A 15,202-nucleotide genomic window follows, 5' to 3' on the forward strand; every position below is an offset into this window, starting at 1 on the left:
ATTGGCATATGAAATGGCTGTGGTTAATGGTAAAAATTTCATGTCATGGGAGGCATGCAAACAGGCTGGAAAAGAATGGTTTATTTGCTTTCACACCTTCAACTTTTAATTTGGAAACCTGAGGCCACTTCTCTTGTTTGTGCAATAGCCTTCAACAAACACAAAATCAATTAATTTTTTGACTTGTCAGAAAAGAAATACAGGAATCTGAAAGGCAATAAATTTTCAATCTGGATACGACAGGCTTCACGACTGCGCAGAAGTTGTTCAAGATTATTGATTCAAAAGGAATAAAGAAAGGTGAGGGCTTGTTAATGTCTGTGGAATAATGCTAGCTACAGGTGTTATCTTGCCGCCAATGTTCATATCTCCCAGAAAGAAGTTTCAGCAGCATATGATGAACAATGCTCACGAGGGAAGTTTTTGTCACAGACAACACAGGTGGATGGCATCAGATAAGTTTTTGTCGGTAATTGAGCATTTTGTAAAACATGTGCAAAATTCTGAGAAAACCCTGTCATCTTGGTGCTGGATAATAATGAAAGTCACTTGTCATTGCAAGCATTGACATACATAAAAGAAAACCATGTGCCCCTCATGCCAACAACAAAATGCAGCCTCTGGACCATACTCTCTATAGGCCAGCGAAATATTTTTTCAATCACAGGGCCACTTCATGGATGGTAAGTAACCCTGGAAAGACCATCACCATCTACAACATTGCTGAGCTGGTTGACTATGTTTAGACTCTAGGAGAAACTCCATCAAACATCACTGCCGGCTTCAAAACATCTAATATCTGGCCCCTGGACAGGCACATCATTTCTGGCTATTTTTCTTTTTTTTTGCCCCATCCGATGTCACTAATCATCCTGTTCCTGCAGAAACTCTTTCTTCCTCCTTCTAACAAGGTGTCTCAACTGCCTCCAACCATCCCCCACCCAACAGATCAAACACCTCATTCTTCATAACCTTCCACATCTTAAGTCAGCATCACTTTGTCAGGAGCTGTACCAGCATCTATCTGAACTATACAAACTGGAAAAACCTGTGACCCTGTCAAAGAGGCAAAGCCACCCTCTTTTGTTTCCCCAGCTGAGTTCCAAGGATTTACGAAACCTCTACCACGGACAAACAGCAAGAGAGGTTGGAAGAGAGGCAAGTGCGTGATTGCAACTGCAGCAGAATACCTTCAGGAATTGACTGAAAAGTTTTGATCAAAAGGGACGACAAGCCAAAACAAAAACTGGAAAATCACGCCTAAGCCAGCTTGTCAAACTGTCCCCATCGAGGAGGATGATAATGATGATATGGACACTGACATTGATGATGCAATGACTATGAAAGTGAAAGTAACGAAGATGAAGATCGAGAACTGATTTTAGGCAGCGTAGATAGTGTGAGCTCTGGAGATTTCATGTTGTGTTAGTATGAAGGCAAAACGTCAGTGGCTTTCTATGTTGGTGAAGTCATTAAGGACATGGACACAGAGGGTAAAATAGAGATTGATTTTCTAAGAAGGAATATCCAGAATGTGGAAGAAAAGTCCAGGGAAAGTTCATCAAGCCTTTGGTTGAAAACATTAATAGAGTGCCACTTAGCATCATCAAAGTCAAGCTGACTTGAACCAAACTCTCTGGAACAACAGAATGCACCAAGAACACTTTCTTCTTTCAAGAGTTGTTGGAAAACTTGAACATTTCTAATTAAAACAGATCTGGGCTACAGATTTCTTCTAATTAGTGTGTGTGTGTGTGTGTGTGCGCGTGCGCGCATGTGTGTGTGCGTGTGTATGTGTGTGTGTGCACATGCATGCATGTGTGCACCATATCGTTGAGCCTAGCGATATATATATATATATATATATATATATATATATATAAGAGCAAATAGTTAATAAAATATGTTAAAAACACTTTGAAAAAGAGTTAAAAACATATTTAATTTGAAAAGGAAACACTAAATAAGTGGATAGTCCTTAATCTACAGAGTTTTGAAGAAATACTTTCCTTCTCATCAGAGGGTAGGAATTAGCAAAATGCGGGATCGGATTTTGCTTGCAAAAGTATTTGATGGAACTGCAAGTAAGTCAAAGATCTTACTTGATAACAAAAAGTGAAGCAGAGAGAATAGGGTCGAGAAAAAGGTGATTTCATGTGAATGGATAGTCTGGTGAAAGGTAAATTATCCAATGACGGTAAAATCTAAAAATGTAAATTCAAGGAAATTGCATAATTGGAAGATGGTCCAAAATAATTCAAAAGGCCGAAATCCGTGGAATAATTCACAAATAGGTACAAAGGAAAGGGGAAAGAATTCCAATAATATTATTAAAAGAAAAATAAGATATGCGTTAAACTCGGCTGCCGAGACAAGGTGTAATTAAGAAAAATGAGTGAAGAAGAAGAAGAGAGAAAAAAAATGAGTGGAGAAGAAGAAGAAGAAGAAGAAGAAGAAGAAGAAGAAGAAGAAGAAGAAGAAGAAGAAGAAGAAGAAGAAAAAAGATTGAATGGTGATTGAATAAAATATAAAATAGAAAAGCAAATGTCAAGATGATCCGGACAAGATGACGTTAAAAGGCGTCAAAAATATAGGGCAAAAAAAGAGGTCAACTGAAATGTACAGGTTATTACTTAAGAAAATATCAGTAGGAGTTATTAAAAGACACTAAAAAAACTCTAAAAAACTCTAAAAAAAAAAAAATTTAAGGGGAGAGTATGGCCGGTAGCTGCAAATTCCGGATAAAGCAAGTAATATGTAAGGAAATGCATATAGTAAAATATAAGTAAATATACATACAGGATATGAATGTTTAGGTAGATTAATATATTTGATAGATAGGAATATTTAAATACTAAAACGGAAATTATAATATATATATATATATATATATATATATATATATATATATATATATATATATATATATATATTATACTTTAATCTCTTATTTGACAGGATACTCAAATAAGAAATATTTCCTTAATCCACAGAGTTTTAAAGAAATGTATTCTTCTCATCAGAAGGAAGATATTAGCAAATGAATATTATAGTGAAGCTATGAATTTGCTGGTACTGGCATAAATTGAGACAGCATTATATGAAAATTAGTCATAAATGTGAAAAAAAGTTTTAGTGCAAAAAGTTCATGAAATGGGGAAAAGAAATGAAAAATAAAAAGTGAATAAAAGATTAAACATTAAAAATCCAGATGAAAGAGTATGGAGTGGTTAAGTATTTTCAAGACGAAATATAGATATGTATTTCCATCTTGTCATGCAAAATTTCGCAAATAAAACATGTGTCTTTTTTTAGTCTTAGACAAAACCATTTCAAGAAGTTGTAAAGAGAATTGAGCAAACAAAATGTCAACCTTAGACTTAACCAGCCACATGAAATGAATTTGAAAAGAATGAATAGTAAGTGAATTTTTTTCTTTACACCATCAGAAATGATAATTTATTTGTAAAATCTTAAATTACTCACATAATTCTATGATTTTAAGTGAATATTTTAGTAATATATCTAGATAAACAGCAAGCTCAAACACTGGTGAAATATAATTGTTTTGTTTTTAATTGAGGATGTGTCTACATATAGGGTGGAACAATAAATTTGTTGCCCTAAAGAAAACAACACTACAGATTTATTTTAAAACTTTTATTGAAAATATCAATTCACGTAACTTAATTATGTAGGAGAGCTGACCTCTATTCAATGTTGCTGCCTTCGATCTCAATCACCACCTTGACACGGGTCTGGAACTGGGAGCATGCCTTTTCCACAAGCACCGGTAGGAGCTTGGCAAATACTTAGCGAATAGTGGCAATCAGGCTGGATTTGGTGTTGTGGAAGGTTATGTTGGTGATGTTCTCAACATATGGCCGAATGAAGTAGTCCAGCGGGTTAAAGTTAGAAAAGGGTGGGGCCAGTGAAAGAAGGGTACAAAGTCATAGCACTCCTTCTGAAGCAATGCCTGGGTCTCTTTGGACTTCTGGGCCGGCACCGAATCCTATTGCCACACCCAGGGTCTGCCAGCGGTCATCTGATTACACCAGGAGATCATTACACTCTTTAACACATTCAGGTACACTTTGGTGTTAACTTTCAAGTCAACTTTGATGATGTGCAGTGGCATAATGTGTCCCTCACTTGAAACCACACCAAAGACCATAACCGTGGCCGGAAACTTCATTGAGCTGTGCCCTCAAGCATTGAACCATCTGGATTTACATTTCAAGGGTGTTGGCAGTGGTCCTGTTGTTATAATTTGGATCGGTAGAGAGCATGAGTTGTACAGCGGAGCATCTCCAATCTCTCTCATTGAACATTGTATCACTTTCAGACATGATAAAAGGCTTCTATCACTCTTAGGATTTGTACACAACTGGCTAACTATTAGATGGTTTGCAACTAAAAACACAAAATCGGTTTTCATCAAAATGGAATCGTGTTGTCTTTTCTAGGGCGACAATTTTATCGTTCCACCCTGTAATACGCGATTGGGCAGCATTTCTTCATTCAACCTTATTTAATTGGATAAGATGTACATTGTGTGTTTTGTAAATCATTTGGTAAAAATTCTATCAAACGTAAACAAGTTAGATTGTAATTAAATCAAAACTTACCTCCACATAATTTCTTAGCACAAGTTATGTTTCCATTTGTGCAAATACTGAAAAGCATCAAAACACAAGGAAATTATAAATACATAAATACAAAAATTAAGTTTTTTTTAATGAAATATAAAAATATTATAAAGTTCACAAGTGTGAAATTCCCATAGTAATTGTGAATTTTATATGATTATCTGATTATGACAGTAAATGATTGGGAAGCTGCCAGTAACACCAAAAATTTGATTGAGAAATATTAAGTGACACTAAAAATTTGATTGAGAAATATTAAGTGACACTAAAAGGAGAAGAATGATGGGATAAACTTAAGTTTTATAATAACATGGATCTACATTCATACCAAACATTAATCCAATAAAGACAATGTTTAAAAATATACATATGAATAAATATACTTTTTTTTATCCATATTTTACATAGACAAATTTTGTAGGATTTAAATGGATAATAATTATCTACAGGAATAGAACATATAAGAATCCACAAAGAGAAAAAAAATGATATTCAGACAGGAATAGGAACCACTTTAAGCTAACACCTTTGTTAGAACTTGGCGAGTAAGAATGTTATGGTTAGTGAAGATTGAAATAATGTTTTAGTAATTACCTTTCTTGTTTGTAAATGTTGTTTAGTCTCTCCCTCTTAGACAGAATCAAAAAAATATCCTCTAATCTAATAGATCCAATACTATCTACCAAGCTTCAACCCTTGTCACATTGCCACAATATTGTATTCTTGTGCTTGTTTTGCAAGTGCTTCCATGGAGTGTGACCTGATGAACTTACTGCACTGGTACTCCCTTAATGTAAATACCCCCGACGAACCTAACAACTAGCAAAATTACACCTTTTCACTAAAGAAGTCTCCAGATACAGGACGTCTAATAGCTCCTTTCATCAAACTAATATCCGTTAGAGTTCCCTTCATGTACCAACATGCAGAAATTTAATTGTAATCTATACAAACATCTCACTGCTAATCTCCCTACTTAGGATGCCTCTGTAGGTATGATCCCAAATTCACAGTAGCCCTTTATGCCATTATTGGTAAGGTGTCTTGTTTGGAATGTAGAAAAAAAAAAAACTTGAAGTTGACTTCTATTTATTGAAAACAAAATTAAATCCGTCTTCAAGGTACATTATATAATTTAGTAGAAAAGTATACAATTATAAAATCTAAGAAGCAAATATTTTTTTGTTTCTTCATTTTTAAATTCTACACAATATTTAAAAAATATATATAGTTGTATTTGTTGCTATAGTAATAGGGGAAGTGCTTCATATCGGTAATAAAACTAATGTAGATTTAATTTTGGATAGGATGTCAAGTGATTGTAATGTATTCTCCAAATGGAGTATAACAATCCTACTTAATTTTAATTCATGAAATTGCTGCTGTTTTTAATTGATTTCAATGATTTTTATTTGAAACTGAGACTGATCAAAGAAAAAGAGCTCAACTTACCAAGTGGTGCAAGCAACATAAATGACAACACCTTCTTCGACTTTGTCATCCATTCTAACTACTTCGTCTTCAACTGTAGCGCCAGTTTTACCATCCTTTTCAATCCATCCCACAATATGCGGACCCTCAAAGCCAAATTCTCGGATGTAAGCACACTTATCAAATACACATACTGTGAATAAACAAAAACAAAATACATTAATATAACAATTCATTTTTCTACATCATGCAACATTAGTTACATCTTTTTAAATACTTATTATATTATTCCTTTCATTATTAGTCGGTTAAATAGTAAAAAATATTAAAACAAAGCAAAAATTTGTGATTAACATCTTCAAAACTTTCATGAATTTGTGGGAAGTTACTTAGCAAAAAATGAATTACTATTATTAAAAAATATCTGTAAAAGAAAATGATATTATACATTAATTTAAAATCTATAAAATATTATTTAAATATTGTGCAACTCACTTGAGAAAAGTTATAATCATTTAGGAAAATTTAAAGAAACTGCTATAATTACAAATGGATTTAAGGTCAAGAATATAACAGAACGTGCAGCTGTACATAAGAATCAAATTATCCAACATCTTATAGGAATATCTATTTTCAGTGCAGAATCCAATGCCACACAAAAGCTACACATATGTTTCTCAGTTTGAGAAGAAGGAGTCACCATGGATTGTGACTTGTCAAGTCCACAGTGAAGCCCTTTATGTTAGAATGTGCTGTTCTTTTTATGGAAATCGCTCCAGACAAAATATGAAACCACTTGAAAAAAAAAAAAAAATTGAAAAACAAAAAAATAAAATAATAATAAAAAAAATAAACCAATAAGTGCTGACAGATTTCAACTTAGAAAATAGCAATTCTTCCTCCTTTGTCAGAAACATCGCTAATGGAATGTGAGATCTAAAGGACAAAATACGGGAAGCGAGAGTTACGAGGCTGTCAAAAGTAAACCGCAGATTCATTTTCTACTCTTCTTTAATTTATGTCTTTTTCTTTTACTGACTAAAAGCATATTCACATAAAATCGCATACAATTGTATATTATTTGTAAAAAAGAAAATTCAAAACAAGATGATTCTTTTTTTTTTTAAATAAATTTTACTTATTTTGCTTCCATGTGACAATAAGACTACAATGTCGGTACTATTAAGGAATTAATGTAATGACATTAGAGTAGAAATCATAATGTCCAATTTCGGGTCAATTTGACCCTTATAATACCCCCTAGATGGGCAACCAGAGTTATCCTGGAAATTTACTTTCACCATGACTAATGTTTGTGCAAAATTTCAAAAAAATTCAAGATGTAGTTATAGAGAAAAGTGCAAACAAACAAACGAACGAACGATTTGGGGATAATTTTGCCCCTATAATACCCCCCGGGGTTGGGGGGCGCAACCAGAGATATCCCAGAATATCCATTTTGGAAAAAATGTACTTTCACTATGAGTAATGTTTGTGCAAAAAAATTTTTTTACATCCAAGGCGTGATTATTGAGAAAAGTGCAAACAAACGAACAGATGGATAGAAGAACGGATGAACAAGAGTGAATTACTAGGTTCAATCCCTCCTTTGTTGAGGGACCAACAAACCAAAACAAAGCAAACATACACCAGATGGCGCTCATACCTAATCATTTCCCTTTTCTTTATGTTAGAGGACACTGAAATAGGGACTATAAAAGATTAAATACAAAGAGAGTATTCTTTTCTCTTCCTTGCCTTATTCAAAACACAAGTACAAAACTCATGCAACACAAGGTATGTGAGACACATTCTCTCAACCTCTTTGCACACACTCGTACCATCACACATTTTTATGCACACAATCCAACTTGGTTGCAAACTTAAGTTTGTGGTAAATAAATGTTATTTCAAACCTATTGCCTCCATTTTTTTCATTCGTTTCATTTATGTGATTGTATAATAGAGCATATAATAAATTGAAGTTGAGCAACATTTACAAATAGATTTGCATTAAAAAAAGATCTACAATGTTTGTATCTTCATATGTTTTTAGATTAAATGCTGAAATTAAAAAAAGAAATTTATAATTAGCATCTTCAAAACTTCTATAAATTTAGTAAATAAACATCTGCAATTTTTTCATCATAATTCAAACTATGTTGTATATAAGTTTTGTTTGAGTCCTGTCAGTTCTTTATTAACATTCATTAGGGATGTTGCCATCTCTCACGTGGTCTCCCCCATGAATATCTGACTACGTATCAGGAAAATAAATGGCAACAAAACAGAATTAAACAATTTAAAATATTGTAATCTGCTGAGTGGTTCATTTATTGAATTTTATTGCAAACTTGACAATGTATATAAGGTGCACAGAATATTTGAAGAGATGGTGATTATTGAAACTCATCTAAAATCTAGGGTTGTTCATTTCTCTTTTTAGCAGATAGACTCTTTGGCATAATATTTGTGCATTCAGCACGCATTTTATTTTGTCACAAAATCATTGATTGAAAAAGACAAAAGAAAATACGTTGACATAATAATGTATATTTGATGAATAGTATCAAAAGTTGTTCTCTACATAAAATTATATTTTTTTATACTTACAAGATTCATTTCGTTTTGCTGTCTTCATTGGTAGATAAAGTACTGGAATTAAAAAAAAAAGAATTTGCAGTTTGTGTCTTGAAAACTTTTATAAATTAAGTGAAGAAAGGTTTGCAGTTTTTCACTCATAAAAAAACTCTTCTCCAGCATATAAGATAGAAAATTAGACAGAAAACTTCATTGAAACTGATCCAATCCATTGTAATTACCATATTAGCAAGTACCATAACTTTTATATGTAGCTTGTATTTTGTGATATTTCAGATTTGGTGACTAGCTGATACTAAGCATTTGTTTCAACATCTTGTATGACAATTCCACCGGAGCAACTATAGCATCAATTCAGTGCATGCGGAGACTAATTGGTTTCATGGAGATGTTCCTTGTATGATTCTGAAATTAAGGTCATTTCTATTTTCAGAGATGATTGTGGAGCAAGAGATCCTTCTTAATAAAATGGTATCAGTATAGCTTCTGCTATTCAACTCCCAAACTTGATTACAGCCAAAGTATTATATACTTATCAGAAATAATCCATGATTAGTGATGATACCACAACAGTTAATATTTTACATATAAGCAGATGATCCTCTGTGGGTTATTTAGTGTGGAGAATGTAGGATTCCTGTTTTGTAAAACTTGATTTTGATAGGTTTGCAGATCTTTGTTTTTGCAGCATTTACTCTGTTTGGCCGATTATTTCACAATTAAAGCAGACTTTATTCATTAGATAGTTCTTATGATCAAATGATCTACCAGAGTACGAATTCGTTTCACATTCTCTACAGGCTTGGAATATTGTTGAGTCTGGAAAATCTTGGCTTTCTGAAACCATCATTCACGATCTGACCTCTAATAAGGTGACAGGATGCATTGTATTGATGGAGTGTCAACATTTCTGTTATTGCTACAGTTTCTAGCTTGTCAAAAAGTTATGATCTTTGCTGATATTTTGCTTTTCAAGTTTTGCCACAATTTGTCACTATGTTGTTGAAATAATTTACATACCAAGTGTAGTTTTGTTTGTTTATAGAAGTTACTGGAAAACTGTACATGTTTGCTAGGGACCCTAAACAAACTAGAACGTGTGTGATTAACTCTGCCTCTTTCTGCCTTATAGAGAGGAAATTTTTCCAATGTAGCTTTGTGCACAGCTCTCTGTAAATAATGTCTTATTTGTTGTAATAGCTGTTCTTCTGTGGCAGAGTGGAATGTCTCAGCCCTCACTAGATCAAATAGGAGTTTGTCTTTCTCTATGAATGATAAAAATTGCCCAGTTGTGATCAATTGATTATCATAAGTCCATCCATTTTATTTATTATGAAAACTTGTTTGGCTAGCCACAAAATCCTTCCTTTTGTAGCACAATATTTTCTTTCTGTAATTCAACAGGTATAAAATATTGTTGCTCTACAGCTAACCTTGTTTCCATGCTTTAAAGTTGTGAATTTTGAACGTTGGCAAGTTTTCATAGTTTTATACAAAAATTCCCTTTGACAACATGTAAAATGTCAAAGTGATAGGTTCCAGCTGTTTATGATTAGTTTTACAAGGGTCAATTCATGATTTATTTATTTCCTTATGTAAATTATTTATTTTTATTTATTATTATTAGTTATTCATTTATTTGCTTATGCAAATTATCACACATGGACAGAGTAGTACGATATTGTTGGAGGAGGAGTTGTTAGGAAAGAGGATGTCCAATGTATTAGTCTACAATAACAATAGTTTGGGAGTTGTTTGTAATTTGTTTTTATTAATTGCTTCTTTGAATGTTTGGATCTCTTTTGCTTTTCTCACTCATCACAATGTTTCAGATGTTTTTTTGAACTTTCCTTGATCTAGAACCAAAAATTTTTTTTTTGAACTTTCCTTGATCTAGAACCAAAAATTTTTTTTTTGAACTTTCCTTGATCTAGAACCAAAATATTAATCAAATTTTTTAAATAAAAAATTGTTCTGAAATTTATTTTAAATTCCTGCAAATAAAGTCCGATTCTAATATTGTTTCTTTTAATTTTAATATGTTTCTTTTAATAAGTTTCTTTTAATATGTTTCTTTTAATAAGTTGAATATTTTCTTTTAGTATGTTTCTTTTAATAATATGTTTAATATTTTAATATGTTTCTTTTAATAATGTAACGCCTCCTTCGAGGAGGTGGCTAGGACTTTGGATTCTCGGCACGTGGTCGTCTAGGCTCCTCGGAGGTTGTTACATAATCTGGTATGCTGAAAGCGAATATCGAAGCGGCAGGCAGGAAGAGAGACAACGATTGTAGTCTATCTACAAAAGCTTAATTCTCATAAAATTATGTACAAATGTTTTTACAATTCTCATTCAGATTTTGTAAGTTCTTTTCAAAGTCTCAACTCTCTTCACAAACAGCGACTGACGGATGGATGAGGTGGGGAGGGGTCACGTCTCTTCTCTACTCTGATCTGAACTCTGTTCGACTCAACTCTTCTCGCTCTTCTCTAAAACTGGCTAATTTTCGCACGACAATCGTATTTATAGTAAGGTAAGTGGATGGGGTAGTACTTCTCGCCAGCCAATAAGATTTCGCCACGAATTACCCACGAAATCCTAAGCCCCAGGGTTTTGCATGGGTACAATTCCCACACTGAAATCTAAGTATGACTTTCAAGGACAGATGTCAATTCTGACATCCGACCCTGGGTTCATTTTAAGGCCAGACAAGGTCCTAAGTGAAATTTCCTGTTATCAACTTTTAGCCGTAAAAATATATTTCTCTGGTTTTCAAACAATATCTATTTTGACATGAAATAAAATATGTATATTTATCTTCTCTATCTTACATCCTTGGGTTATCTGGCGTCACCCGGGAATACAAAGCTACCTCAGCGTAGTTCTAACGCTCCTCAATGGGGGATTACGTTACAATAAGTTTCTTTTAATTTTAATATGTTTCTTCTTAATACTCACAAGGTGCATTTGGGGTTGATTCCATTAATGCTATACTCGATGCTGAAATGACAAAAAAATGTTCACAGTTGATATCTTCAAATCTTTGGGGAATTCAGTGAATATTTATTTGTATTTACATACTTTTGCCTAATAAATAAAGAATTTTCTAGCAAATAAGATAAATAGTTCCACATTATATTTAAAGAATAATTGGCTGTTCATTTATATAATTAGAAGTGGCAGTGATGAAGTAAATAAGTTGTATTTGAGTCCTATCAGTTCTATATCCACACTTTCATTACAGATGTTGCCATCTTTCATGTGTTCCCTCTACATACCAGGAAAAACAAATGCCAACAAATCAGGATGAAGCAATTTAAAATATTATAACCTGCTGAAACATACTGCATTTATTTAATTTTACATACCAAGTGTAGTTTTGTTTGTTTATAGAAGTTACTGGAAAACTGTACATGTTTGCTAGGGACCCTAAACAAACTGGAACGTGTGTGATTAACTCTGCCTCTTTCTGCCTTATAGAGAGGAAATTTTTCCAATGTAGCTTTGTGCACAGCTCTCTGTAAATAATGTCTTATTTGTTGTAATAGCTGTTCTTCTGTGGCAGAGTGGAATGTCTCAGCCCTCACTAGATCAAATAGGAGTTTGTCTTTCTCTATGAATGATAAAAATTGCCCAGTTGTGATCAATTGATTATCATAAGTCCATCCATTTTATTTATTATGAAAACTTGTTTGGCTAGCCACAAAATCCTTCCTTTTGTAGCACAATATTTTCTTTCTGTAATTCAGCAGGTATAAAATATTGTTGCTCTACAGCTAACCTTGTTTCCATGCTTTAAAGTTGTGAATTTTGAACAATGGCCAGTTTTCATAGTTTTATACAAAAATTCCCTTTGACAACATGTAAAATGTCAAAGTGATAGGTTCCAGCTGTTTATGATTAGTTTTACAAGGGTCAATTCATGATTTATTTATTTCCTTATGTAAATTATTTATTTTTATTTATTATTATTAGTTATTCATTTATTTGCTTATGCAAATTATCACACATGGACAGAGTAGTACGATATTGTTGGAGGAGGAGTTGTTAGGAAAGAGGATGTCCAATGTATTAGTCTACAATAACAATAGTTTGGGAGTTGTTTGTAATTTGTTTTTATTAATTGCTTCTTTGAATGTTTGGATCTCTTTTGCTTTTCTCACTCATCACAATGTTTCAGATGTTTTTTTGAACTTTCCTTGATCTAGAACCAAAAATTTTTTTTTTGAACTTTCCTTGATCTAGAACCAAAAATTTTTTTTTTGAACTTTCCTTGATCTAGAACCAAAATATTAATCAAATTTTTTAAATAAAAAATTGTTCTGAAATTTATTTTAAATTCCTGCAAATAAAGTCCGATTCTAATATTGTTTCTTTTAATTTTAATATGTTTCTTTTAATAAGTTTCTTTTAATATGTTTCTTTTAATAAGTTGAATATTTTCTTTTAGTATGTTTCTTTTAATAATATGTTTAATATTTTAATATGTTTCTTTTAATAATGTAACGCCTCCTTCGAGGAGGTGGCTAGGACTTTGGATTCTCGGCACGTGGTCGTCTAGGCTCCTCGGAGGTTGTTACATAATCTGGTATGCTGAAAGCGAATATCGAAGCGGCAGGCAGGAAGAGAGACAACGATTGTAGTCTATCTACAAAAGCTTAATTCTCATAAAATTATGTACAAATGTTTTTACAATTCTCATTCAGATTTTGTAAGTTCTTTTCAAAGTCTCAACTCTCTTCACAAACAGCGACTGACGGATGGATGAGGTGGGGAGGGGTCACGTCTCTTCTCTACTCTGATCTGAACTCTGTTCGACTCAACTCTTCTCGCTCTTCTCTAAAACTGGCTAATTTTCGCACGACAATCGTATTTATAGTAAGGTAAGTGGATGGGGTAGTACTTCTCGCCAGCCAATAAGATTTCGCCACGAATTACCCACGAAATCCTAAGCCCCAGGGTTTTGCATGGGTACAATTCCCACACTGAAATCTAAGTATGACTTTCAAGGACAGATGTCAATTCTGACATCCGACCCTGGGTTCATTTTAAGGCCAGACAAGGTCCTAAGTGAAATTTCCTGTTATCAACTTTTAGCCGTAAAAATATATTTCTCTGGTTTTCAAACAATATCTATTTTGACATGAAATAAAATATGTATATTTATCTTCTCTATCTTACATCCTTGGGTTATCTGGCGTCACCCGGGAATACAAAGCTACCTCAGCGTAGTTCTAACGCTCCTCAATGGGGGATTACGTTACAATAAGTTTCTTTTAATTTTAATATGTTTCTTCTTAATACTCACAAGGTGCATTTGGGGTTGATTCCATTAATGCTATACTCGATGCTGAAATGACAAAAAAATGTTCACAGTTGATATCTTCAAATCTTTGGGGAATTCAGTGAATATTTATTTGTATTTACATACTTTTGCCTAATAAATAAAGAATTTTCTAGCAAATAAGATAAATAGTTCCACATTATATTTAAAGAATAATTGGCTGTTCATTTATATAATTAGAAGTGGCAGTGATGAAGTAAATAAGTTGTATTTGAGTCCTATCAGTTCTATATCCACACTTTCATTACAGATGTTGCCATCTTTCATGTGTTCCCTCTACATACCAGGAAAAACAAATGCCAACAAATCAGGATGAAGCAATTTAAAATATTATAACATGCTGAAACATACTGCATTTATTTAATTTTACATACCAAGTGTAGTTTTGTTTGTTTATAGAAGTTACTGGAAAACTGTACATGTTTGCTAGGGACCCTAAACAAACTGGAACGTGTGTGATTAACTCTGCCTCTTTCTGCCTTATAGAGAGGAAATTTTTCCAATGTAGCTTTGTGCACAGCTCTCTGTAAATAATGTCTTATTTGTTGTAATAGCTGTTCTTCTGTGGCAGAGTGGAATGTCTCAGCCCTCACTAGATCAAATAGGAGTTTGTCTTTCTCTATGAATGATAAAAATTGCCCAGTTGTGATCAATTGATTATCATAAGTCCATCCATTTTATTTATTATGAAAACTTGTTTGGCTAGCCACAAAATCCTTCCTTTTGTAGCACAATATTTTCTTTCTGTAATTCAGCAGGTATAAAATATTGTTGCTCTACAGCTAACCTTGTTTCCATGCTTTAAAGTTGTGAATTTTGAACAATGGCCAGTTTTCATAGTTTTATACAAAAATTCCCTTTGACAACATGTAAAATGTCAAAGTGATAGGTTCCAGCTGTTTATGATTAGTTTTACAAGGGTCAATTCATGATTTATTTATTTCCTTATGTAAATTATTTATTTTTATTTATTATTATTAGTTATTCATTTATTTGCTTATGCAAATTATCACACATGGACAGAGTAGTACGATATTGTTGGAGGAGGAGTTGTTAGGAAAGAGGATGTCCAATGTATTAGTCTACAATAACAATAGTTTGGGAGTTGTTTGTAATTTGTTTTTATTAATTGCTTCTTTGAATGTTTGGATCTCTTTTGCTTTTCTCACTCATCA

At 32.9% G+C, this 15,202-nt stretch overlaps 1 protein-coding gene across 1 annotated transcript in view; it reads right to left on the minus strand.

Annotated features, from left to right (window-relative positions):
- LOC145275136 (uncharacterized) overlaps positions 1-14,021 on the minus strand; it is a gene marked incomplete at both ends in the record, with an annotated part of 29,460 nt that extends 15,439 nt beyond the window's left edge. The window contains 5 exon segments of the mRNA XM_080127618.1: positions 4,629-4,675; positions 6,102-6,273; positions 8,694-8,735; positions 11,642-11,683; positions 13,992-14,021. Coding sequence (XP_079983744.1) covers positions 4,629-4,675; positions 6,102-6,273; positions 8,694-8,735; positions 11,642-11,683; positions 13,992-14,021 — 333 coding nt within the window.
- Positions 14,022-15,202: the final 1,181 nt, after the last annotated feature.

Source organism: Euprymna scolopes, unplaced genomic scaffold (genome assembly GCF_053919585.1).
Source record: "Euprymna scolopes isolate OS-2025 unplaced genomic scaffold, ASM5391958v1 sca614, whole genome shotgun sequence".
Taxonomy (NCBI): domain Eukaryota; kingdom Metazoa; phylum Mollusca; class Cephalopoda; order Sepiida; family Sepiolidae; genus Euprymna; species Euprymna scolopes.